The sequence below is a fragment of the Entelurus aequoreus genome, linkage group LG14 (genome assembly GCF_033978785.1).
Source record: "Entelurus aequoreus isolate RoL-2023_Sb linkage group LG14, RoL_Eaeq_v1.1, whole genome shotgun sequence".
NCBI classification, from domain to species: Eukaryota; Metazoa; Chordata; class Actinopteri; order Syngnathiformes; family Syngnathidae; genus Entelurus; species Entelurus aequoreus.
In genome coordinates this window covers 40,355,278-40,382,377 of record NC_084744.1, presented here as the reverse complement: position 1 = coordinate 40,382,377, position 27,100 = coordinate 40,355,278, and the positions used below count along the sequence as shown (strand labels likewise).

Below are 27,100 nucleotides of genomic sequence, written 5' to 3'. Positions count from 1 at the left end.
ATTTACCAGGAGAGGGTGCCTGAACAAGATGACATTTCTCGCAGGTACATTATGGGAAACCCATGCTGGAAAATGCATTAATCAGCCATGCAGGAGGCTCCCTTACATTCCGAGAACACATTACATCTATTTACTCCGGATAAAGTGAGCAGTTTCCTCGGCATTATTTCTCAAGGGATTACACAGTATTAAAAATAGCTTTAGATACAAAAATAAAACTCCTGAGCAAAAACGTATTCGTGAAGAAATACCCAACGTCGCCCCCTACAAATAACATTTTTATTTGAAGTGCTGCAAAACAGTGGGAGAATGGGAAATGTTCAAGAAAAAAAACATCTATAAACATGACTTGTGGGAAAATGTTGGACAAACAGGAAGTGTCGCCCTACCCCAGCTGCATTATTCCTCCAGTGTACCAACACAAGCTTGTAGAAAAAACTTGCAGTTTCCACTGCAAACACCATTCTGTGGTTTCATTTGACCTTTTAAATGTCTCTCCTTGGTCACAGCGATAGTTCAGGGTTTTGTACAGATGGAGCACATGGATTAGAGGGCAGGCTCTTGGCCAGCGGTCTCTCTCATCAGGCATGCGCTGCCAGCCTCTCGATGATTCTGCGGTAGTCTTCCACAACCACCTGGTAGCTCTTCTCCAGCTCTTCGTGCTGTGTCGGAGTGTCCATCTGACCCAAGTGGGACTCTAGCTCCTCCGGCCGCAGGCACTTCTTCATCTTTGTCAGCTCTCTCTGATTCTTCTGCTCAACAGAAATAGGACGTGTTCACTATCCGTGAGGGTATTTACGACAAGCCCATCAAGTTACATTGACTATTTATCAATACTTATTGTGCCATTGTTTGTTTAAAAAAAAAGGTGAATTAGTACATTATTCCTTACCACTACAGCAATAATCAAAAATGAATATAACAATTTGTGCTGTTTTTTTTTTAAATTAAAATGAAGAAGTCCGGAGTAATGGTTACAGTCCGTAGTAATGGTTACAATGAGCAGGTTAAAATACTTCTGTAAACAAAATGTAGCATTGTACATTGCATGCAAATAAATAAGTATCTCCAACATTGAGATCAATAAAGTGCAAACTTAAAACTTCTGTCTTGAAAAAAATACTTCTGTAAATAAAAATGTAGCATTGCACATTGCAGGCAAATAAACGCCAATAAATCAATAAAGATACGGAATAATAATGAATTATCATTAAATAGTAATAAATATCAGATGAATAAAGTGCAAATTTAAAACTTCTGTTTTGAAAAAATACTACTGTAAATAAAAATGTAGAATTGTACATTGTATGCAAAAGAATAATCAAGTAAAACATTGAGATGACTATATGGTTTTAGTACTGTAAGTGGATAAACAGGCTTTTCCTGGGTTCCTTGTTAGTGTGTACTAATTTTAAAGACAATGTACAGTTCATTGCACATGTAATATATCACTATCACAGCCTTATAAAGAGTTGCATTTCCCCCACTCGACTTTATGCTGTTTCAGATGCTGGAATAAGTTTATTGTGCTCCTGCCCTTTGTAAAGAAACTTTGCAGCGTGAAGTAATTTGTTCCGTGCCTGTTGCCGCAAATCTAAAGCACTGGCAACACTTTTGTTTTCTTTGGAACAAATGTCTCGCTCTCATTAGCATTATCCATGATTTGCTAGGCTTGTGGATCTCCGCTAAAGAAGTAACGGGGCAGGCGAGGTCTACGGAAGCTCATGAGGGCAAAAAATATGCAGGGGCAAGAGGAGAAAAACATACATTTTGGATTTTTTAAAATTGTCTACAACAAAAAACTCAAATTTATAGATACAATCAATATATTACAATCAATATATAAGTCTACGTTTTGACTTTAGTTTTTCTGATGAATCAAACCAAAATAATAGGTCTGGATATAATTCTAAACATGCGCCGCCTCATAAAGTTACAATAAAACATGATTTTTTTTTGTGAAAGTTTGATCTTGTGCGCGCATTTGATGCACTCTGCTGCTACAGTCCTGCAGTGTTTATTAACCAGCAGGCACTCTAACACGCACCCGATGGCGCAATACATGTAAAAAAAAACAAAAAAAACACACAGAACGACCAAATAAATGTTTCTCACCCTCATTTTGCCAAAAAATGTATTAGCGTCGGACCAACAATCAGAGAAATTTTGACTTTCGTGTGCAGCTTTGGTGGCTGCTTCGAATGTATTTGTAATCACTGCATGTATCACTATGTATTTTTTTAACTTTCTTTTTTGTAACATGGTAAGCGAATAAATGTACTTTTGTATTTATTCTCCTATATTTCTGCACAATAACTCCGATATGATAACACTGGCGAGCAATAGAAAATATCGAGTGATTTTTGTCCAGAACATATTTTTGCTTTAATCACTGTTGATAAGATTTCCATGTGAGCACCCTTTGAGGAAAAAATAAGGAAGACTTTTATCAGCACAAAATGCTACCACGCAAGCCCTGAAAGAACATTTCTGAAAATCAAGTTGACATTTTCTGCAAATGGGTGCATTTCTACACTACATTTTACCATTATATTTATTCTCATCTACCAACCTCTTTTGGCAGTTTTTTTTTTTTTTACACTTACCTATCCAATGTAATGTACCAGAGAAGTTTTAGGTCTTTTTAGTAGATAATTTACTAACATTACCATCATTGAAAATGTCATGTAAAATTATATAATCTCCATGCAAAAACTCACAAAACGTTTCCCAATTGGCAACTCTATCCCATAGCCATGGCCCCGGGTAATATATTTCCAGTGTTTTGACATCGGTCTACATCCGTCACATCAAAAATATACCACCTCGCTGGCAACTAATAAATGCGCTACAAGGACAAATGGTTCGGAACTAACAGTTTCCAAATTGTGATCGTTCAAATATGATTATCAGCAAAGTAGAAAGCTGTCAACATTGTGGCTCGGAGAGTGAACGCAGGCAAGTAAGCTAACTGGCAAACTTGTTTCAGCGTCCTTGATCGCCTCCCTGTCCTGCAATTTAGTTCTGTGTTTGGGAAAGAGGAATTGTGAGTACCTGCGGCTGAGGTGAGCGTTCAACAAATTTAGTTTAAATTCTATTTGTTGATATATTTGAGATTTTGAAGAGAAAATAAATGTTTAAAAACACAAACTTTGCAGACATTTCACATGCCTGATTATTACACCCAAAAATATATTTTTTTACAACTCTTTTAACTCTTTTTGTTTGAATTTCTCTTCTGTTACTGAAAAGCACTATTTTAGTTTTACTGAAATTCAAAGATAGTCTGCTTTTGTCAAACCATCTCATTAATTTGTTCATTTATTCTATTATTTGTATTAACTTCTGTTAAACACAAATGTTGTGTCGTCGGTTGACCTTGCACAAGACGATGTAATCGGTGGCTCTCCAATGTTTGCGAAACTTTACTTCTTATACTATTTTTCTTTCCGGGTTATTGGGGAAGTGATGTAAAAACTTTGGACTGAAAAACTGTTACAAAAGGTGCATGTGCAAACATGCATGCAGACAAGGTCTCTAGGGATATGTAAAATACGCTCGCTTAGAGCAGAGCAGTATAATCCGCTCACGTTCACAAAACAGCAGCCTTCACCATATAGCTAACTACATGCTAAATCTCCTCAGGGAAGAAAAAATGGCAGCATCTGGCAAGCAGATCTCGCCCTGACGATTTAACACATGGGACCTTTTCCACGTCCGACTCTGCCTCTTTGGAAACGTGCGGTTTCTCCACTGACAGCTGAATTTTTAACGCTTGGTATGCACAGCAGCATCGAGCAGCTCAAAAAGAAAATATCACAAGCAAATGTGATCTGGGAGGCTATGTTAGCATGGCGTTGTACTCATCCACTTTATAATAGGCTTCTCCTAAGCAATTCAGCTTAGGAGAAGCTTGTTGACGTGCTTTAAATACACGTTAATGATTATCCCTGTCAGAGATGTAATCAATAATGAGAGCACAGTGATGGCAGAGGCGCTTCTTGAATTTGCAGAGTATTTAGACTATTTATCCTCATACAAACCAACTTCTAAAAACTCACCCTGTATGGCCCAAACAGCCTCTTTTTCACCTCCAAGCGGTACTCTCTTGCTTTCTCTTCATCACTCATGTCTGTTGCTCTCAGACGGAGTATTTCGTACACTCTCCTTGCATGTTTCTGTAGGGGTAAGAGTGATTTAAACTCGAAATTAGTGCAATTCCGAATGTTCTTTTTTAATGACATTTATAATAGGCAGACTTATGTTGAGCTGCAGTACAAATAAAATGTAAACACGGCAAGTTGGGTTAAATCCTTATGCAGTAATCTGGTCCGAAGTTACATACATTACAATGTAAAATACTTGATTTTGTGGTTGCGCAGTTGAAGCTGTCATGTGCATTTTACTTAAGTTATTAACCAACTCAAAGTTTTATGTTCAAATAAGGATTTTAAGGTTCAATTTTGAATTTTTTGTTCCCCTTTACTTCTTGGAATAAAGATTATACTGAGAAAAAATACTCTCAAGTATTTTCTGCCAAATAAATTCATGTTATATTCAAATACATGTTTGTGGATAACCACAATCCATTCCACCAGCATTCCCAATATTTCATGAAAGTATATGCATCATACGAATTATTCGACAAAACAGTCAGTTCCCAATATGTCAGTCCCTCAAGAGACACAAACAACTAATAACCAAAAAAGGTGAGAGGATGCCATGAGCATCTGCTAAATGTTAATTCAATATTTTGGAAGTTTAGACATTTTCTGACATTTACTACTGTAAGGGAATAATCTAGCAATCATTGACAGAACACTTAAGTATAAAATACTGGCAACAATGACTTGAGAGCCTTATACAGCACCTTGTTGATTTTGAGTTTTGTTTGTGCCTCTTCCACCATTTCAGCAGACAGGCCAAGGTGGAGTTTGTCCTCAGCAAAGGGCGGAAAGTCCTGACAAAGCTTGACCAGCACGTAGTCCCTCAGCTTCACATAATTCTCAGAAGGATCTTCAGCTGGAAACAGGTAAATTACAGTCAGCAAATATTACTGAAACCTGTCCTGATGGTTGGTCAGTGAAGGTCAAGCATTTTCATCTAATACGTTTAATCGTGTTGGACAAATAAAGAAATCTGGGATACCTATTTAGTATTTAATCAATCACTTCTCTCATCATCACTATGTCAACAACTTTGATCGAGTGCGTTTCAATAAAGCCACAGCAGGCCGCTGTACATCCCACTTCACCAAATTAACTCCCCCCATTGGATACAGTCTCTGTGGTGACTAATCAATTCACGCTTTTATGGCTGAACCATATATTCTTCAACACAGTTCACTTTAGAAATGAAAGGGCAATGGAAAAAATACAGAACCGTACAGTTGATGTGACACTGTTCGGAGCGTTTTTTCTTTTTACAACTCAGTTTGGAGCGCGTGTGTGTGTGTCATATGCATATGCATTGAGCAACGTAAGGCAAAGGAGAAGCAAAAGTTCTGAAGACATTTGTGTTGGAGACTTGGCAAGTGGATTAAAAAAAACAAAAAAACAAAAAAAACAACAACAGCAAAAAAACAGTCAGAGGATGTGTCCATGGCATTGTAAAGTGTAGGTCAGCTGTATGGGAGCCCTTTGGCAGACATTAAGAAAATACCCAAAAGCCTCTCAGATATAGTCCCTTGTCTACTGACATCCCTACTGAAGTTATGAATCTCCTGGATTATGATGTTCTTGTGTGGATAAAAAAAATTTTTTTTTTTTTTTTATCCACACAAAAACGATTTTGCTCGGATGTTGAAAGGATGAAGGTAAGGTGGTCGATCAACAATCACTCTATCAAAATAAAAAAACATGCCAAAACGAATCTATATCTGTCTCGCTTGAAGTGTGTACATTCCTTTTTGTCTAACCCGCACTCATCCAGACACCAACCAGGACACATTTAATGACTCAAACTGTCAGAAAATACAACTCCAACGCAGAAATGAACACTAATGGGTATTTTTAAAGTGCACATTTCCTCCACTCAAGTGTTTGAACTGCCCATCTATGCAAGAGGAAATTTAAAAATATACAGGGGAAACTATAGAAATTTGAAAGGTTTGTTAATTCCAATAAATACAAAAGTGAAACTAATATGTTACATAGGCTCTTAACATGCAACTCAAGATAGTTCAAGCCTTTTTATGACATAAGTTTGACGATTATGGCTAACAGTTTATGAAAACCTTGAATTGAAAATCTCAGAACATTTGGCGTTTTCAAAAACTGTAATCCATAGTCATCAGAATTATCAGAAATAAAGGCTTGATATATCTTACTTTGCATGTAATGAGCCCCAAAGGGAATAAGCGGTAGGAAATGGATGGATGGAGTTTATATCAAATATTAGTTTTACATTTTAAGTTGAATTGTTGACATGAATGGACTTTCGCACAATATTCTATTTTGAGTTTTACCTGTACGACTGTTCACATAAAGATTGTTGCACATTGTTTAGCCCAAAAAATTACCACAGATGATTGGCCTACAACACCTTTGTTCATCAATATAGTGATATTAGATGTGCAATGCTGTGTATATTAGACAAAAGTGCATGGAAGGAGATCTACGGGAATTCAAACACCAAACGTTGGAAGCTCTGCAACTACACAGTGGTGCCAATTTGTCTCTTGACTTTTTGTTATGCTTTAAATTGTGAGCATACCTTGATTCACCAGCATTTTTACTCCTGGTTGAAGTAATATTTGTAACAGGGACTTTTAGAGCGACAAAGATTTAATATATTGTTACACGTTGAGCCGGCTTCATTTAAACAACAAACAAACATGTTTTGATTAGACAGTTGAGGCGCCCATTTAAGCGCAGCCCGAAGGTCAAAATCCTGTCCTCCAACTATCTGAATTAAAAAAGTTAGCGTTAAGGAGAAGCAGACCACCAAATCAGAGAGAGAAACCATTATAAATAAGACTTAACTGCAGACTAAATGGTGAATAAAGCCCCGCTGCAGAGTAAGTCTGTCACACGAGGAGAGCCTCCGTGCAAGCGACCACAAACAAACATTTATCCATAAAAACAATTTGTTTTGTCTAGTCCTGACTCAACAAACTTGAAGGTCGAACAATAGCTTTGTTGACAGTCAAACATCGCTTGTTATGTTGTCAAACGGAAGGGACTTCTCCGATTCATCCCACAAAGCAGTTGGAAATATTAAATGGTGTTTTGCGTTATAAGCCGTAACTCTTGTACAAATTTCTTCCTGCAAGACTCCACTTTGAGGAAGATGGAAGCTTTGCAATTCCATAGTTTTGGAGCTGTGGTAACAATAGTAGCCACTGCTGTTTCTGCGATTGTCAATAGAAGACGAAGGCAGCGGGTGATCGCTCCAAGGCAACGTCCTTGCGGATGGCAGCGGCCATGAATAAGGAATTTTTGGGAGAGAACTGTGAACGAGAAAATTTACGGACACGTCATGTCTGATGTTTAAGTGCCCTGTAAATGCCAAAAAAAAAGCGTTTCCATCATGCCTTTGCGACACTTAAATAACGGAACGTCTGAAAAACCACCATATGCTAGGCTAAAAATGTTTTAGCGATATTTGAGAAGTTTTTCGAAATATGAGTGTTTCCTTTACCAGTTTCTTATTGCGATATTTTTAGGTTTTGCGCATTTCCAGGGGTAATGGAAACAAAAAAACAAAAAAACAAAACAAAACAAAAACACAGCTGGTGTTGCCAAAAGTCACGAGAGAAACTCGCAACCAGCTGTATGAAAACCAGTATCTTATAATAAAAGGGGATAATAAGCGTACTTGGTAACAGCGAAGGTAAATCCATCCATCCATCTTCAACCGCTTATCCGGAATCGGGTCGCGGGGACAACAGCGAAGGTAAATACTATACATTATAATATTATTACAAAAAAATACTGTTAATTGTTTGTAGTACATGCTATTGTAAATATCTTGGAAGAGTATTGATCTAAAAGTTTGTTTTTTTTTTTAAATAAAAAAGGCTTTTTACAAAATTGTGGTATTTTGGGGAGAACCAAGCACAGATTAAATTGATTTCAATGCATTTTAATGGACGGGCTACTTTGAAATAAGAGTGGTTTACGTTACGAGCTTGGTTATGGAATGCAAAGTGCTAGTACTCTAAATTGAGGTACCACTGAACATAACTTAATTGATCAAAAGAATAGGAATGGTGGATTATCGGGATATATGGTATTCTGGGGTAATGTACAATGTACATCAAACCGGAAAACCGTGATAAGATCCGAACTGTGGATTTTGCAAACCTTTTAACCCTTATAGCACTTCAAATACAACTGCATATTCTAATCACATCAAGTACGAGTGCAGTGTCTAAAATATAGCTTTGCAAGGATAATCTGTTATCAGTAATGAATAGTAATTGTGGTTTTCTTTTGCAATGTAGAACTGCACTTCTTTTCATATTGTGGAGGTGTTACCACCTTGATACATCAAACAAATGTAGCCAAGTTAATGTACCGTAATTGCCGGACTATAAGCCGCTTTTTCCCTAAGCCTTTAACCCTGCCGCTAATTTAGAAATTTTTCCGGGTTCGCAGGTTTCACCTGCCACCAATAAATCTACCCTGAAAAAATAAAATTGTTCATATTAATTTAAATGAACTCACATAATAATTCATTCAGCCATTTGGAGAATTATGGACTCAACCTCATCATGAGAAAAAAACCCGACAAAATGAACACGATGCAGCCCCAAAGCCAAAGACATGTTAATGTCTGTTGTTTACATGTTACCATTTAAGCTAGCTAGCAAGCTAACGCCAGTCATTCCGTCCATATCAAAGCGCTCCAAAGAATGCTTCAGTGGGAGAAAGCTGAATAACGCGCTCAGTGACCTCTCCAGCAGGCCACTATATGCCATGTTACAGGCATGTACTTTGTTACATTTGAGAATGAACACAAGGCTTGGGGAAATATTTAATGTTTCAATGTGTACACCAGCGTCCTATAGACTTGTGCGGCCAATATATGTACAAAATAAAATTAGTCCAACAATTAAGTGGATGCGGCTTATATTAAGTTGCACTGTATAGCCCACAAATGAGGGAATATTAAATCACTCACCTGTAATGTCTTGAACTTTGGGCATGCCACAATAAAATCTGTGCACTGCTTCAAGAATGTGTGCTCCATGACCTTCTCCTTGGAATGGAGGCAATATCAGCATTTGGCTGTGTGGTAAAAGAACAAATAATGCAAAAAAAGACAACAAACAAATGTATTTGTATCGTGACAAAATAAATCAAACTTGATTTCAACTCCTGTGTAGTAGCTCTGTAGCATTTGAGCAGGAACATCATTTGAGTTGATTTGAGTTTGCATTTGAACTCAAGTCACATCAAATGCTTATTTATGAAGTTGTTTTCAGACTCAAATCACCCTGGTTTCATTACAAAACTAAATCTAGTTGAATGGTTGGCAATCTAAGCCAGTAATTTGGGTTGAAAAAGATAAAGAAATGTGTAATTTCCGTCTACAATTTAACATACAAAAGACTGGGACAGCTTTGGCTGCCCCGCCAATTACCTTACACGTGGCCGGGTTTTGTCTGGGTACACGTAGTAATTATAAACTGTCATGTAGCCAATAGTCGCGTAGAGGGTCTCACCATCTTTTTTGTACTTTTCAAATCTGCAGACAAAACACAAAAGGCAAACAGGTCAATTACAGGCACACACGCACGCAGTGTCCATTTTAGCTTCTATGTTCTCTCTCCCACTTCCACGACGCCAGCAAGTTAGAGCAGCCAGGCCTGATCAGTACACCTGCTGCAACCTGAATACATTATGCACTTAATTGGAGTACTGCAACTTAGAGGAAGAGAAGGGCCTGAAAGAGGGACTGAGCTCCTCAAAAATCACTTCAGTCCATTTTGCCCATTGTCAGTATTAATAGGTGCCAACGTAAAAGGAAACACTGGCAGAGGCTCTTTTTACTGTTAAGACATTGTTCAATGTTTCAAAAGACAACAGCATTCAATTCAGCCCGTGCCCCTAAAAAATTACAAAAGGGCTTTTGGCACAAAGGAAGCTCTTGCCTGATCAACAATTATCCTACGGGAGGAAATATAATCAAACTGGCCGAGTAATTGGCCACAAGCGCCTCAAAGGGGGCTTTGTTTTTCAATGACACAATATAGGCTTTAGGGATAGTTTAGAGTAGGGGGGGTGCACAGGGGTGTCACACAAAGAGAGCACGCACACAAGAAAGAAGTCCCAACGATCGTCATCTACGTCGATGAAGCTGGCAGTCTCGATGAACCACATGAGGAAGGTCTGTAGGCGCTCGTGGTACTCTCGGAATCCCGGGCAGCTCAAGTCAGCCTACAGCGGGTACAATTAAAAAGTAAATAGAAGTTTACACACTGAAGTACGTTCCAACTATAAACCAAAAGTGTCAGGGCAGTGGTGAACATTGGCACCTTATGAATCTGGTATGTGAGCTCTCCCGCTTCCTCATTATGGACCATGTATGTATGCAACAGAGTGCCAAAGGGCCTGAAATTGGCCTCCTTCTCCAGTAACGTTATGAAGTCATCTGTGTTGCAGGTGAACCCAGCAGGGACAATTTCCCGGATCTTTACGTCGATATTATCTGGCTGGAAGGTGAATTTATCAGAGAGAATACAAACGGGATCAGAAGAATGACGGACAACGTCAAACAGGGTCCAATATTTGAAAATTCCCAGGTATTTTACAAAAATCCTCTACAGATGCATTTTTATAGACAATAAATTAGTTCTGTCAATTACATTTTTAAATCAGATTAATCAAAGTTTTGAAGTTGGATTTATTATGATTAATCACAGGTTAATACTTTCCTGCATAATTTAAACAACTTAAAAAAGACCCCAATATTTGAACACAAATGCAATTTAACTGTCAGAAAGTCATACAAAAATATTTTATAAATGTGTGACTTCAATTCTTGTCATTTAGTTCCTCAAAACTTGGTAAACGTTTTTTCTAAAGTCTAGTCAGAGTGCATTCTGAAGGGAAATTTGCCAACGAGCACACCAGTCGGAGTCTCCTTATTCATCTTTGCACTGACCTATGCATTGACCTGATCGCTAACCGTATAACATCCTGGCTGCCTTTCAGGTAACCAGCCCAAGTTAAGGTAAAGGAGCCTGTACAGTCAAAATAAATTGTGTGATTAATCTCTAACCATATGTAACCTGGTTAATGCGACAATTTGTGACTAATCACATGAGTTAACTTGTTATTTTTGACAGCCCTAATAAATATATAAAATACAGTAGTTTGTAAAAATAAGACAATAATTCTAAGCACTGTGTGTGTGCCAATGAAAAGGAAACCATTAGGCAATTAAAACTGTCAGCTGAGCAGAGGCCTGAGCAGACCCATCCCACTGAAAAGACCACTTAAATGTGTACATTTACCCCTCATGTTAAATCATGAATATGTGATGAAGTTGCCACAATAACGCATTTCTGCCACTCACCGGGAAATTAAACCTGATGAATTGATCTCAACTTAACAAGCCTTTGGCCGTCCATAATAGAGGCTTCTCCTCTAATCCTGCCAAGTGAACCCAATCAAATGAATTGGGCCCCGCATTTTCAAAGGGTCTCAGAGACAAAGGGGCGCTCCCCTCGGACTTTTTACTCAGCACAACGCGTGGTTAGTTCAGCTGTGATGTTTGCATTGTATCCATTTCCACAAGGATTGACATGAGAACACTTTGCTAAGCAGCCCTTTCACACCATTTACATGTGTGATGGGCATTATGTCGCCACAGAGACCCTGGCTGCTAAGCATTTAAAACTGGGAAATGAAGAAGGTCAGAGTAAAATGCACTACAAAAGGCTAATACAAAATACTGCTGATTTCACCCCTTTCAGACATCAGCTAATATCAAACTGAAGGTAATGCACCTGCAGCTGAATGCCTCTTCAGCATTGTAATTGTTCATTCACATTTCTAAGAAACAAGGAGCACGCTTAAAAGGCCTTGGACAAACAAGCCTCTTTATTTCGGCCACTCGTCTACATACTAGACAATAAATTGCCCGTCCTTACAGAATAGACGCCATAGTTTGGCATGAATATAACTTAACAATGTACCCTAAGAACATTCTTGATGTCTTTGATTCCAAAACAATAAGCATAAAAGGGATACAAATAATCTAATTTGTGGTTTTGTATTATTTCATCTTCATTTACAATAGAAGCTTTACTACTCTGAAAACTTGAAGCTTTTAACTCTTATTCCAGCAAAGCCTTTTTATTTTTAAGACGCAGCAAATTGACACACCTATAGATGAAGGTTAAGTTGAAAATTGCAGTTGGCCTCCTGCATCTACTCCTGCTGCTCCGCACAAAAGGCCTACATCAGAGGCCAGTGGCAGTGAGAAAAGCACATTTTTGATTAGAGAATTGTACCGATGTTGCAGCTGCTTAATTTCTAACTCTATTTGGTCACCAGCTGCACTGCAGCCTGGCAGTCTACACGCAGCCTGAACTCTCCTACTCCTCATGCTCCCCATCCTGACACCAGCTGCACTCAAACCCTTAATGCTGGGAGTGCCCCAGGGTCAACCCTGGAAATGGAGTGGTGCAGCACACAGAGTGGGACAGCCATCACGCTTCACCTAGAACTTCATCTGTGGCTTCAAAATTGGCACGAAAATAACGGAAAACAGTTTTCCAGGGGCAATACAAAGGCTGACAGTTGACTGTGTTGCTCATCATGCCTGTAAGAGTAAAGAGTTCTTATACAGTATATATTATGAAGTTATTATAACTGCATTACAAAGACTCAGATCTTGTCGGATTAAGACGTTATGCCCCTGGTCCCAACCTACTTAGGTCACAATGACTTGAAGGGAAGACTTAGAAGTTACAGAGCACTGTATTCTGGTGCGAATTGCAGAAGTGTTGCAAAAAACAAATGCAGACTTTTTGCATACATTTTCTTTACAGTCTTAGAATCTTTAAAGAACACTTAACCCTTTTCAAAAAAAGAGCAAAGTAATAAAACTTCCCATTGGTTGCACTGTATGCAGACTTTTATTTATGTTTATTTAATATTTAGAATGCATTTTAAAAATCCATCCGTCAACATGTCTTTAATAATGATTGTGAACAATAGGCAAAATTCCCCCCAAAAAAGTGCAGTTCCCTTTTAAGGCCTCACTGTTGGGTTTGTACAACCAAGTTTCTGCTAAACTAAACAAAGTTGATGCTAATCAACCACTTTGTTATCCCAGGGTTTTGCCACCGTTAAAAGGGGAAATTTACTTTTTTTTTAAATTTTGCCTATCGTTTGCAATCATTATGATTTTTTTTTATTGCAATCTATCTAACTTGTAAAAAAAAGTCCTGTATGTTGTCATTCATCTTTCTTCTAAATGGCATTAGTCCCTTTTTAGTACTTTTTAGTTGTGTGGTTTATCAGTTTGTTGACAACTTGACACTAATCTGTCAATGTAACCTGTGAAACATAATTTGAGGCAAAGTGTTTGTACCCCGCCTTAAGCAACTCCAGTATTGCTGACAACTGGCACATGCAGTTGAAACAAACTTTAAATAGTAATTTTACTATAGATATAAATAATGTATGAGGAAAAATTTCATGACTTTACCAACATTGAAGAAAAAGACAAAGGCAAACAAATTTGTGCATTAACCAAATAAAACTGGGACCTAACTGTATGTTATTGCACACACAAAAATGACTTAAATCATAGCATTCCTTGGATTTCTATCAGCTGAATAAAAGAATACCAAAATGAATGGGAGACAGGCGTTAATCTATGCAACAATAACAATGTGAATCTATTTCAATCTTTACTGAGGGCTTTGGTGTTGAAAGATACAGTGCAATTGATTCTTACCTCCACACAGTCAAATGTGTCAGTGACTTTGGATGAATATTTAACTTTGAAGAGGGTGGTCAAGTTTCCAGCTGTGTAAAAAAGCTGTATCTGAAGACCTTTGTATCCAAAAGCCACCTCACTGTGGGCGAAAAATATTTTAGTTATCATAGATTTTGCTAAAAATTGTAAAAAAAAAATAAAAAATAAAAATGCATTTCATTGTAGAAAGCAATTTAGTAAATCATAATTGTGGGAGTCTTTGAATATGCATGATTGCATTTCTTATTTTGTACAATTTCTCAAAAAAAATTTCAATTTCTTTGTGGTATTGTTATTCCAGTCTGATAGCCTTGACAATGCATGCTTGTATTCAGAACTATGCAATTTTTTGATGAGTCTTTCCTAACAATTATGCTAGCTGTAAGTAATTAATGCCCCAATTATCTATTTCCAATTAAGCTGATTGCAGCAAGTTGAAGAATAAGTGATGCTAGTTTGGACTAATTTGTTATAGCAATATCTTCGAGCATGATAGGACACAGGTGCCTCTCTGACAGTGAGGTACAGTGCTTACTGGCATAATTAACTACAACATAGACTTTGGAAGGAAAAAGGAAAAAGAAGCAACTTGTACACTGGATACTGGCTTATATGTAATGAATGGGGAAAACGTACTCATCGCCAAAAAGCTGGTGGCTATACTCTGGGTGAAATGTAGTGCCATCATCTTCAACATCCTCTGGAAAGCGAACTGCAAGTCAACAAGAGTGTGATTAAAAGCTAATGGCAAAACATGATTACATATGCATATACACATACACACACATGCATACATACATATATACATACATACTGTACATACACAGGGCTCGAATTTAACCACGGCAACCGCGACCGCCCTCATTTACCGTCGTGCCCTAAAATATTGACCAACATCTGCGGCAAGAACATGTCGTGACCGCCCTTGACTTTTTACTTGTTAATGGACGAGGGATGTAACAATAAACGGTATCATGATAATTTGCGCTAAAACTCCAGATGGTTAGTAATACCTTCTAATTTTTTAATTACAGAAAAAAAACCTCATGTATTAATGCATTTTAGGCAACACGAAGTCGGGCGCATGCGCATTAGCGTTGTTTGGCTTGATAATCATGGCGGACAAGCTACACAGACCTGGCCCCGGAGATTTCCCCTCGGAGTAAACGGAGCCAAGCGCTTGGTTTAACGTAATTTTTCCTCGCTTTAAGAGCGCACTGCTGTGTTTAGATGGCGACAAGTGTGTACAATATTGGAGACACTTGTCCCCCACCAAAAGTATACAGCGAAGGAGAAAACTATTTGATGTCGCTTTCATTTTCTCAGTACAGCGTCCATCAGCTGCTGTGACAGTTAATGAGATGAGGAAACATGCAGCAGGTGATGTGTCGTGAACGTTGTCACAACTTGTTTATAAAGTCTTTAGTTTGTTGACTGGGATGTTCACTCCTTTGTTTAACTGCAAACTTGGTCAGCGTTCAAATAATATCAATACTAGCTCAAATGTTTTGTCATCTCAATCGAACTGAACGCTGGCTGTGAAGATTGTGTATTCGATGTAAGAGGTGTCACTCTTTATTTTTGTTGGCCAAACTGTTGCGCTGAACCCCTAGGAGGCGTTGTTGGAGAGGAACAAAGCTTGTTTATTTGACTTCATCTTCATTAGCCAAACTGCTTTGTTTTATATTGATATCAAAAAGTAAACACCATGTTTTTTTACGTGACTTCTGTTTTTTTAATGTCACAAAAGGTATTACTTTAAAGGCCAACTGAAATGAATTTGTTTTATTTAAACGGGGATAGCAGATCCATTCTATGTATCATACTTGATCATTTTGCGATATTGCCATATTTTTGCTGAAAGGATTTAGTAGAGAACATCGACGATAAAGTTGCAACTTTTGGTCGCTGATAAAAAAAGCCTTGCCTGTACCGGAAGTAGCGTGACGTCAACAGTTGAAAGGCTCCTCACATTTTCCTATTGTTTTCAATGCAGCTAGAGCGATTCTGACCGAGAAAGCGACGATTACCCCATTAATTTGAGCGAGGATGAAAGATTCGTGGATGAGGAACGTTAGAGTGACGGACTAGAATGCAGTGCAAGACATATCGTTTTTCGCTCTGACCGTAACTTAGGTACAAGCTGGCTCATTGGAATCCACACTCTCTCCTTTTTCTATTGTGGATCACGGATTTCTATTTTAAACCACCTCGGATACTATATCCTCTTGAAAATGAGAGTCAAGAACGCGAAATGGACATTCACAGTGACTTTTATCTCCACGACAATACATCGGCGAAGCTCTTTAGCTACTGAGCTAACGTGATAGCATCGGGCTCAAATGCAGATAGAAACAAAATAAATAAATCCCTGACTGGAAGGATGGACAGAAGATCAACAATACTATTAAACCATGGACATGTAACTACACGGTTAATGCTTTCCAGCCTGGCGAAGGTTAACAATGCTGTTGCTAACGACGCCATTGAAGCTAACTTAGCAAACGGACCTCACAGAGCTATGCTAAAAACATTAGCTATCCACCTACGCCAGCCAGCCCTCATCTGCTCATCAACACCCGTGCTCACTTGCGTTCCAGCGATCGACAGTGCGACGAAGGACTTCACCCGATCACAGATGCGGTCGGCGAGACGGAGGAAGTTAAGGTGAGTTCGGCGGCTAGCGCATCTGCTATCCATGTCTGTCCTCCTGGTTGTGTTGCTGTAGTCCGCCGCTAATACACCGATCCCACCTACAATTTTCTTCTTTGCAGTCTCCATTGTTCATTACACAAATTGCAAAAGATTCACCAACACAGATGTCCGGAATACTGTGGAATTTTGAGATGAAAACAGAGTTTTTTGTATAGGATGCAATGTGTCCGCATACTTCCCGTTTCAACGATTGACGTCACGCGCATACGTCATCATACATAGACATTTTCAACCGGAAGTTTAGCGGGAAATTTAAAATTGCACTTGAAAGTTAACCCAGCCGTATTGGCATGTGTTGCAATGTTAAGATTTCATCATTGATATATAAACTATCAGACTGCGTGGTCGGTAGTAGTGGGTTTCAGTAGGCCTTTAAAAACCATTCATGTGACAAAGCATTTTGTTAATGTTTTATTGTGTATAGTTAATTCCTATACGACAAATTTCTGCTCAAACTCTTAATGGATCTGTCCCGATACATCATGTACCGGTACATATAAATGTACATAACTAAAAAAATGTTAAAAAGTTTTTAAAATGGCCTCTTCTATCAAAATGTAGAAATAGAGATAGAGATAAAGGCATCATGTAATGACAAAAAGCTGACAAGTTGATATTATTATTGAATAAATTATACCACTTTCCACAACTGTTTTTTTGTGATAGAGTGATTGGAGCACATACTTGTTGGTCACAAAAAACATTCATGAAGTTTGCTTCTTTTATGAATTTATTATTATATTATTATTATTATTATATCTACTGAAAATGTGAGCAAATCTGCTGGGTCAAAAGTATACATACAGCAATGTTAATATTTGGTTACATGTCCTTTGGCAAGTTTCACTGCAATAAGGCACTTTTGGTAGCCATCCACAAGCTTCTGCTTGAATTTTTGACCACTCCTCTTGACAAAATTGGTGCAGTTCAGCTAAATGTGTTGGTTTTCTGACATGGACTTGTTTCTTCAGCATTGTCCACATGTTTAAGTCAGGACTTTGGGAAGGTCATTCTAAAACCTTAATTCTAGGTTGATTTAGCATTCCTTTTTCACTTTTGATGTGTGTTTGGGGTCATTGTCCTGTTGGAACACCCAACTGCGCCCAAGACCCAACCTCCGGGCTGATGATTTTAGGTTGTCCTGAAGAATTTGGAGGTAATCCTCCTTTTTCATTGTCCCATTTAAAGCACCAGTTTCATTGGCAACAAAACAGGCCCAGAGCATAATAATACCACCACCATGCTTGACAGAAGGCCTGGTGTTCCTGGGTTTAAAGGCCTCACCTTTTCTCCTCCAAACATATTGCTGGGTATTGTGGCCAAACAGCTCCATTTGCGTTTCATCTGACATCACATGGACAAAAATAAGACCTTCTGGAGGAAAGTTCTGTGGTCAGATGAAACAAAAATTGAGCTGTTTGGCCACAATACCCAGCAATATATTTGGAGAAAAATGAGGCCTTTTAGCCCAGGAACACAGTCCCTACCGTCAAGCATGGTGGTGGTAGTGTTATGCTCTGGGCCCGTTTTGCTGCCAATGAAACTGGTGCTTTAAATGGGACAATGAAAAAGGAGGATTACCTCCAAATTCTTCAGGACAAACTAAAATAATCAGCCCGGAGGTTTGGTCTTGGGCGCAGTTGGGTGTTCCAACAGGACAATGACCCCAAACACATGTCAAAAGTGGTAAAGGAATGGCTAAATCAGGCTAGAATGAAGGTTTTAGAATGGCCTTCCCAAAGTCCTGACTTAAATGTGTGGACAATGCTGAAGAAACAAGTCCATGTCAGAAAACCAACACATTTAGCTGAACTGCACCAATTTTGTCAAGAGGAGTGGTCAAAAATTCAAGCAGAAGCTTGTGGATGGCTACCAAAAGCGCCTTATTGCAGTGAAACTTGCCAAGGGACATGTAAGCAAATATTAACATTGCTGTGTGTATACTTTTGACCCAGCAGATTTGCTCACATTTTCAGTAGACCCATAATAAATTCATAAAAAAACCTAACTTCATGAATGTTTTTTATGACAAACAAGTATGTGCTCCAATCACTCTATCACAAAAAAATAAGAGTTGTAGGAAGTATTGGAAACTCAAGACAGCCACGACATTATGTTCTTTACAAGTGTATGTAAACTTTTGATCGCGACTGTATACACATGCATATGTCTCTATAGATACACACATATATACACATTATTATGTATGTATAGATACACACACATATATATATGTATAGATACACACACATATACACGTACATATGTATAGATACACACACATATACACATACATATGTATAGATATTAGGGGTGTAACGGTACACAAAAATTCCGGTTCGGTACTACCTTGGTTTAGAGGTCACGGTTCGGTTCATTTTCGGTACAGTAAGAAAACAACAAAATATAAATGTTTTGGTTATTTATTTACCAAATTTATAAACAATGGCTTTATCCTTTTAACATTGGGAACACTATAATAATTCTGCCCACGTTAATCAACATTAAACTGCCTCAAGTTGTTGCTCAGAATAAATAAAATGAGAAAACTTTTCTTCTACATATAAAAAGTGCAACATTAAACCGTTTTAAGTCAACTCATCATGCTTAATTTATTATAGCATTTGGGAAGCCTGTAGTTGATTTTTAACACACACACACACAGCAAAATGAGCTAATGTTACGCTAAAAGCTAATTAGCCTTCACCTCAAGCCAGGACTGCGAGCGAGCTGAGCTGCAGTTTGTTTCTAGAACCTCAACGGGCTCATAGTGATGTTTAGGGCTGGGAATCTTTGGGTGTCCCACGATTCGATTCAAAATCGATTCTAGGGGTCACGATTCGATTCAAAATCGATTTTTTTTTTTTCAATTCAAAACGATTCTCGATTCAAAAACGATTTTTTTTTTTGGGAAAACAATACACAACAATACCATAATAATGCAATACAATTTAATTTTGGAGTTCTGAACTTGTAATTTCTTGCAGTGTTTATTAAGTGGTAATATGTCACATTTGTCCCAATTAACTTTATACCCTGATAAACAGCCATATTCAGTGATGACATCATTGATATAAAGAAGACAGGAGTTAACATGTGACAGGTAAAAAAATTATGTCGTCACAATACATCGATAGCTTATTATACTGAGAGCCAATATTTATACCATGAATATTATTTTCACTTCTTATTTTTGCAGCTAAGGGTTCAATAACCAAATTAAATAATAATCCATATGCAGGACATCCCTGTTTTACTCCTCTTTTTAACAAAAAAGGTTCTGAAATATGATTATTGGTTTTGACTGATGCCATGGGCCTTGTATAAAGCATCTTAATCCATTGTATAAAATCATCTCCAAATCCAAATTTACGTAATGTGCAAAACATAAATGACCAGTTTATGCGGTGGAATGCCTTCTCTGCATCAACACTACATACTGCTGTGGGATAAGGGAGACTTCTAGCATAGTAAATAACATTCAACAATTTCCTTGTATTGTCTGAAGATCGTCGACCTTCCATGAAGCCAGTTTGGTCAGTATGAATTAATTTTCCTATTACATTTGATAATCGTGTGGGTAAGATTTTTGCCAAGATTCAAAAGGATTCTCTATTCATTCAATACATAGATTTCAGCAGGATCTACCCCAGTCTGCTGACATGCAAGCAGAGTAGTAGATTTTTGTAAAAAGCTTTTATAATTGTAAAGGACAATGTTTTATCAACTGTTTGCAATGATGTACATTTGTTTTAACTATTAAATGAACCAAAAATATGACTTATTTTATCTTTGTGAAAATATTGGACACAGTGTGTTGTCAAGTTTATGAGATGCGATGCAAGTGGGACGGCGTGGCGAAGTTGGTAGAGTGGCTGCGCCAGCAATCGGAGTGTTGCTGGTTACTGGGGTAATTCCCACCTTCTACCTTCCTAGTCACGTCCGTTGTGTCCTTGGGCAAGACACTTCACCCTTTGCCTCTGATGGCTGCTGGTTAGCGCCTTGCATGGCAGCTCCCGCCATCAGTGTGTGAATGTGTGTGTGAATGGGTAAATGTGGAAATACTGTCAAAGCGCTTTGAGTACCTTGAAGGTAGAAAAGCGCTATACAAGTATAACCCATTTATTTATTTATTATAAGTGTAAGCCACTCTGACACTATTGTTCTTTTTTATTTTAATGTCTAATGATAATGTCAATGAGGGATTGCATTGTTATGGTATTGCTGTGTATTGTTTTGTTGGATTGATTAATAAAAAATAAAAAAAATACAAAATACAAAATTAATAATAAATACAAAAAAAATAGATTTTTTAAAAATGAGAATCCATTCTGAATCGCACAACGTCAGAATCGCGATTCGAATTCGAATCGACTTTTTCCCCCACTCCTAGTGATGTTACTAGTAGTTGACTTGGAGGTGTTTATTTTAATTTGGGGAGAGTCCGCTGCCTGACGCACACCTGCTAAACACCTATCTGCTAACCCCACCGCAGAAGCACTGACTACATGCGCTCTGAATACGCACCGCTGATTGGCTGTTACCGCTCTGAATACGCACTGCTGATTGGCTGTTACCGCTATGGTTGTAACCAATCAAATGGTTGTGTGGGTGGACAATACTGGGTGCTGTGTAGGAGACAGAGGCAGAAAGCAGAGCAGCTTGTTAAGACTTTAGCTTAGGCGGCTACTTCATATGTTCGTGTGGAAACTCGTTCGGTACACCTCCGAAACGAACCGGAACCCCCGTACCGAAACGGTTCAATACAAATACACGTACCGTTACACCCCTAATAGATACACACACATATATGTATGTACAGATACAAACACATACACATACATATGTACCGTATTTTCCGCACTATAAGGCGCACCTTCAATGAATAGCATATTTCAAAACTTTGTTCATATATAAGGCGCACTGGATTATAAGGCGCACCTATGCATCCATTAGATCATGGGTGTTTAACTCTGGCCCGCGGGCCAAAGTTGGCCCGCATTCACCGCTAATTGTCATACTTGCCAACCCTCCCGGGAGACTCCCAAATTTCAGTGCCCCTCCTGAAAATCGTCACGTCCGCTTTTCACCCAGTTCAACGAGTGCTGGCCCAGTCACATAATATGTGTGGCTTCTGCACGCACACACAACTGAATGCAACGCATACTTGATCAACAGCGATACAGGTTACACTGAGGGTAGCCGTATAAACAACTTTAACACTGTTAGAAATATACGCCACACTGTGAACCCACACCAAACAAGAATGACAAACACATTTCGGGAGAACATCCACACCGTAACACAACATAAACACAACAGGACAAATACCCAGAACACCTTGCAGCCCTAACTCTTCCAGGCTGCAATATACACCCCCGCTACCACCAAACCCGCCCACCTCAACCGACGCACGGAGGGGGTTTTGGTGGTAGTGGGGGTGTATATTGCAGCCCGGAAAAGTTAGGGCTGCATGGGATTCTGGGTATTTGTTCTGTTGTGTTACGGTGCGGATGTTCTCCAGAAATGTGTTTGTCATTCTTGTTTGGTGTGGATTCACAGTGTGGCGCATATTTCTAACAGTGTTAAAGTTGTTTATACGGTCACCCTCAGTGTAACCTGTATCGCTGTTGATCAAGTATGCGTTGCATTCACGTGTGTGTGCGTACAGAAGCCGCACATATCTTGTGACTGGGCCGGCACGTTGTTAGAATGGATGAAAAGCGGACGTGACGACAGCTCGTAGAGGACATTAAGGCAGTGCCTTTAAGGCACGCCCCCAAGACTGTGGTCCGGTGGACTACGAGATATAATGACTGATGAACACCTTCGTTTGATGATGAAGGTTGCCTCAGCTCAAAGACTGAGCCCCGACATTAATGAACTAGCATCCAAGAAAAGAGGGCAGGTATCTGGCTTGGGCACATCAGATTAGATCAGTGTGTTGCAAACTGAGCAGTTTAAAGTCCTGAATGGTTGGTTTCTTCATTGTTATTTTATTTTCAAATTTATTAGCCTGTGGAAAAAGTTAAAGTTGATATTTACCTCAGAAGGCTGCAAATAGAAAAGAGGCATTCAATTTTTATTTAAATTGTATTTGATATGCCATTGATATTTTTTAATTATTATTATTATTTGAAACTCGATTTTGCATGTCACTATAAAGTTATTTAAGCCTTGCTTGTTCAATATTCAATGCAAAACTTGTTTGGGTCCCTATTAAAAGGTTAATTTGTTCAACTTTGACCCGCGGCTTTGTTCAGTTTTAAATTTTGGCCCACTCTGTATTTGAGTTTGTCACCCCTGCATTAGATGGAGCTGCGCTAAAGGGAATGTCAACAAAACAGTCAGATAGGTCAGTCAAACTTTATTAATAGATTACAAACCAGCGTTCTGACAACTCTGTTCACTCCCAAAATGAATAAACAGCTGTTTTATTATTTTCCCCGAGGTAAAGTCAGTGACGTGGTGTTTTGTTTATCTTTTAACGACAGCAAGGTATATCATGTAGTGCAACATTTATATTACATAGTGGAGGGAAACTTTTCCCTGATTCAATAAATACATAAAAAAACAGTGATACTGTTACGGTAAACTAAACGTTAGTGCAATCACGATATAGTAACACTCAAAATAGTGCAGAGCAATAACAATATCAATAACTCAACGTTGCTCAAACGTTAAGGTCACACAACACAACACACAAAATAAACATGTAAAGCTCACTTTATGAAGTTATTTCTCATCCACGAATCCCTCTTCTTCAGTGTCCGAATTAAACACCATTGATTTGTTTATGTTAAATTCTCTTGCTGCTGCTCTATTCCCGTGTTCTACTGCGTGACTGATCGCCTTGAGTTTAAACTTTGCGTCGTAAGCGTGTCTCTTAATAGGAGCCATTTTTGGGTTAGAAGCGCTTCTTCATCTACGGGGGAAAATGAAATCGGCGGCTGCTTACCATAGAAGAAGAACTTCTTCTACGGGGGAAAATGAAGTTGGTGGCTGTTTACCGTAGTTGTGAGACCTAAACTTCATGAAAATGAAGTTTAGGTTTGTTGTGGCTCAATATTGGTCCATATATAAGGCGCACTGTCAGCTTTTGAGAAAATTGGAGGTTTTTAGGTGCGCCTTAGTGCGGAAAATACGGTATATATAGACACACACACATATACACATTCTTATGTATGTATAGATACACACACATATACACATACATTTTAATTTCCCCTTGGGGATTAATAAAGTATTTCTGATTCTGATATGTATAGATACACACATATACACACACATAAGTATGTATAGATACACACACATATACACATTCTTATGTATGTATAGATACACACACATATACACATGCATATGTAGTATAGATACACATATACACATTCATATGTATAGATACACACATATACACATTCATATGTATAAATAGATACACACACATATACACATTCACATGTACTGTATGTATAGATACACACATACACATTCATATTAATGTGTAGATACACACACATACACACTCATATGTACGTGTAGATACATACACACTCATATGTACTGTATGTATATACACACATGTACACATTCATATGTATTTGTAGATACACACACATATACACACTCCTATGAATGTATAGATACACACACATATACACATTTATATGTACGCATAGATACACACACATACACATTCATATGTATGCATGGATACATACACACACACATACATACATATGTATGTATGTAGATACTCACACACATACATTAGTATGTATAGATACACACACACACACACATTAGTATGTATAGATACACACACCTATACACATGCATATGCATATATATACATACATACACATGTATGTATGTATACCTTTATATACAGTACACACATGTATGTATGTATATATACACACACAAATACGTTACGTATGTATATATACACACGTATGTATAAATACACACATATATATATACTCATCCGTGTGTGTGTGTGTGTGTTAATTTACAGTAGAAAGAATTGAGGATAAACACAGAAGACATACTTAGCTTTAAGCAAACAGCGTCATTGGTGTCACACTTATATTCAGCCAGCTTCTTCTCCATGTTATTTATTGCTGAGGAAACAATCAACATTGATCATTATAAACCAGTTTTCATACAGTATAATAATGGTTCGATTGTAGCCACACATTGAGTACTGCAATCACAGAAGACAAAACTCAATCTTTCCAAAGCAACGAAACATTTTTGGAGGGAAATTAAAAGCACAATGTCGGTCTTGCGATTGATGTAGCACTGGATATAATATGCCAGCAAGATTGAGTATTCATCACAATGCATGACAACAAACAAGAGTACATGAGGTAGTATTAGACTATACCCTCAATACAGACTTACAATTGCACATTCGAGGAGTGCACAATCACTATTCGCACACTAACTTAAGGGCATGCTATCACACAGTATTGCATTAAGTATCAAAGGCAACAATAATCTAGCAATACTTCTCTTACAGGGTATTTTCATACGAAACATTGATTATATCCCACACACATGATGAACGTACAGCATGTTGTGACAGCTGGTTAGCATGCTGCTAACCAATACACAGGCCCGTCGTCACCTACTTTGTGCTACAATATGTGGTCTATTCAACTCGCCGTACTTTATGAGACGCACAAGTAAGTCCGCGTTTAAGTGGGCTTAAAGCCAAGCCGTCTTTAGCAGGAGCTAATGCCGCGGCGCTGTCAGATACTCACCCGCCATTTCTGCACAATGTTGTGGGCCAATGTGGCGGAGCTGTGTTGTCCTAAAAGACCGCGCAATCACCAGCACTTCCGGGTTACGTCTTCCTGTACAACCGGATGTAGTTTTATTAGCATTTTTTTCCACTGTTTTTTAAATAACGAACAGGAAACAATACGTGAAGCTAGGCGATCACACAGCTACAACCATAGACATCTTCTAAGGCAGGGGTGTCCAAACTTTTTCCACTGAGGGCCGCACACGGAAAAATTAAGGCATGCGAGGGCCATTTTTATATTTTTCATTTTCAAACCATAACAAAATATATGGATTTTGTTTGTTTTTTACCTTTAGGGCTCCCGGGGACCATAATGGGTCTAAGTCATTAAAATGTTAAAAACAAGTCAAATTATAATTGTTTTTATTTATTTAACGCTTACAGTAAATCTCTACGGTATATCAACTTCAGGTTGATATAAAGTTTAAAAAAAACAAAAAGGTTGTATGCCTTTTCTGTCAAAGACAACTTAGTTTTTTATAATAAAACTGAAATATGCAGTATTTCCCCCACTGCCCAAAACATTCAGAAAGCAATGTTTGATGTGAAGTACACCATTGATTTTAATTCATTATTATTTTTGAGTAATCACAGTGAAAAGATCAATAAAATCCCATTAAATATATTTGGGATCCAAAAGGTGCCCCGCTCAAAGTGATACATTTTAATTAGTTTTTTTTTTACTTTCAACACTTAAGTTACGAGATAAACTTCAGATATATCGGTCGATTTTACGTTTGAACTATTATTTTGTTTATTTTATGCTCTTTTGTCAAATAAAACATTGATGTTTTTGTATGGCAACCATACTATATTTGCAATATGTTCCACACAGCTAAAGTTTACACAGCTACCACAACAACGATGATAATGGACTCTGACAGAAAACAAACACCCAGCATCGACACTACTATGTTCCAAGGGACGACTAAACAAGAGGACCTAGATTCAGGATTGCATCCACCTACACTTATAGAGATTATTGAAACAACATCAACGATTGTTGAACAAGAAAATATGGAACTAAAAAATTTCTGCAACAAAGATCACAAAAACCAGGATTTGGAAAATGATATAGATCCAGATACAAATTTTTTCTCCCACATCAGTAATAATTGTTTTTATTATACAGATGATCAATATAATAGCAACATTGAATGTGATAACAAATTGTCAATTATTCATTTTAATAGCAGAAGCTTGTATGCAAATTACAACAACATTAAGAACTTTTTGGAACACATCAACGAACCCTTCAAAGTGATTGCTGTCACAGAAACATGGATTGATGATAAAAAAGGAATAGATTTTGATCTGGAAGGATATGAACTAAACTACATCAACAGAACCAACAAAAATGGAGGAGGAATAGCTGTGTACGTGATGAAGAACCTGAACTACAAAGTGGTAAAAAACATGTCATTTGCTATAGATAATATCTTAGAATGTATAACCATTGAAATATGTCAGGAAAAAAGCAAAAACATATTCATCAGTTGTATATATAGATCACCTAAGTCAAGTATAGAAACATTTGAAGAATGGATCAAGGCAACTTACGTGGATAATGGTCAAAGAATAATGTTCTTATGTGGTGACTTTAATATTGACTTATTGAACCCCAACAAGCAA

General features: G+C 37.9%; 1 protein-coding gene across 2 annotated transcripts; it reads right to left on the bottom strand.

Annotated features, from left to right (window-relative positions):
- Nucleotides 1–265: 265 nt before the first annotated feature.
- On the bottom strand, nt 266–25,521 carry hat1 (histone acetyltransferase 1). 2 transcript variants are annotated; one of them, XM_062070674.1, is made up of 11 exons: nt 25,425–25,521; nt 24,708–24,779; nt 14,578–14,653; nt 13,921–14,041; nt 10,484–10,660; nt 10,264–10,385; nt 9,589–9,693; nt 9,127–9,233; nt 4,871–5,022; nt 4,062–4,178; nt 266–752 (listed from the first exon to the last, which is right to left on the bottom strand). In XM_062070674.1, the coding sequence occupies exons 1-11, from the start codon at nt 25,429–25,431 to the stop codon at nt 582–584; spliced, it is 1,227 nt and encodes a 408-aa protein (XP_061926658.1). In that variant the 5' UTR covers nt 25,432–25,521; the 3' UTR covers nt 266–581. The 2 variants fall into 2 exon arrangements, with proteins under 2 accessions (XP_061926658.1, XP_061926659.1); XM_062070675.1 differs by lacking the exon at nt 25,425–25,521 and adding an exon at nt 25,331–25,353.
- Between the last annotated feature and the right edge of the window lie 1,579 nt (nt 25,522–27,100).

What these genes read in the sequence shown, in the direction of transcription:
- hat1 (XM_062070674.1), bottom strand. An exon ending in ACACATTTGACTGTGTGGAG is followed by an intron (nt 10,661 to 13,920) that starts GTAAGAATCAAT and finishes TTCACCTTCCAG; the next exon opens with CCAGATAATATCGACGTAAA. An exon ending in CAAAGTTCAAGACATTACAG is followed by an intron (nt 5,023 to 9,126) that starts GTGAGTGATTTA and finishes ACCTGTTTCCAG; the next exon opens with CTGAAGATCCTTCTGAGAAT.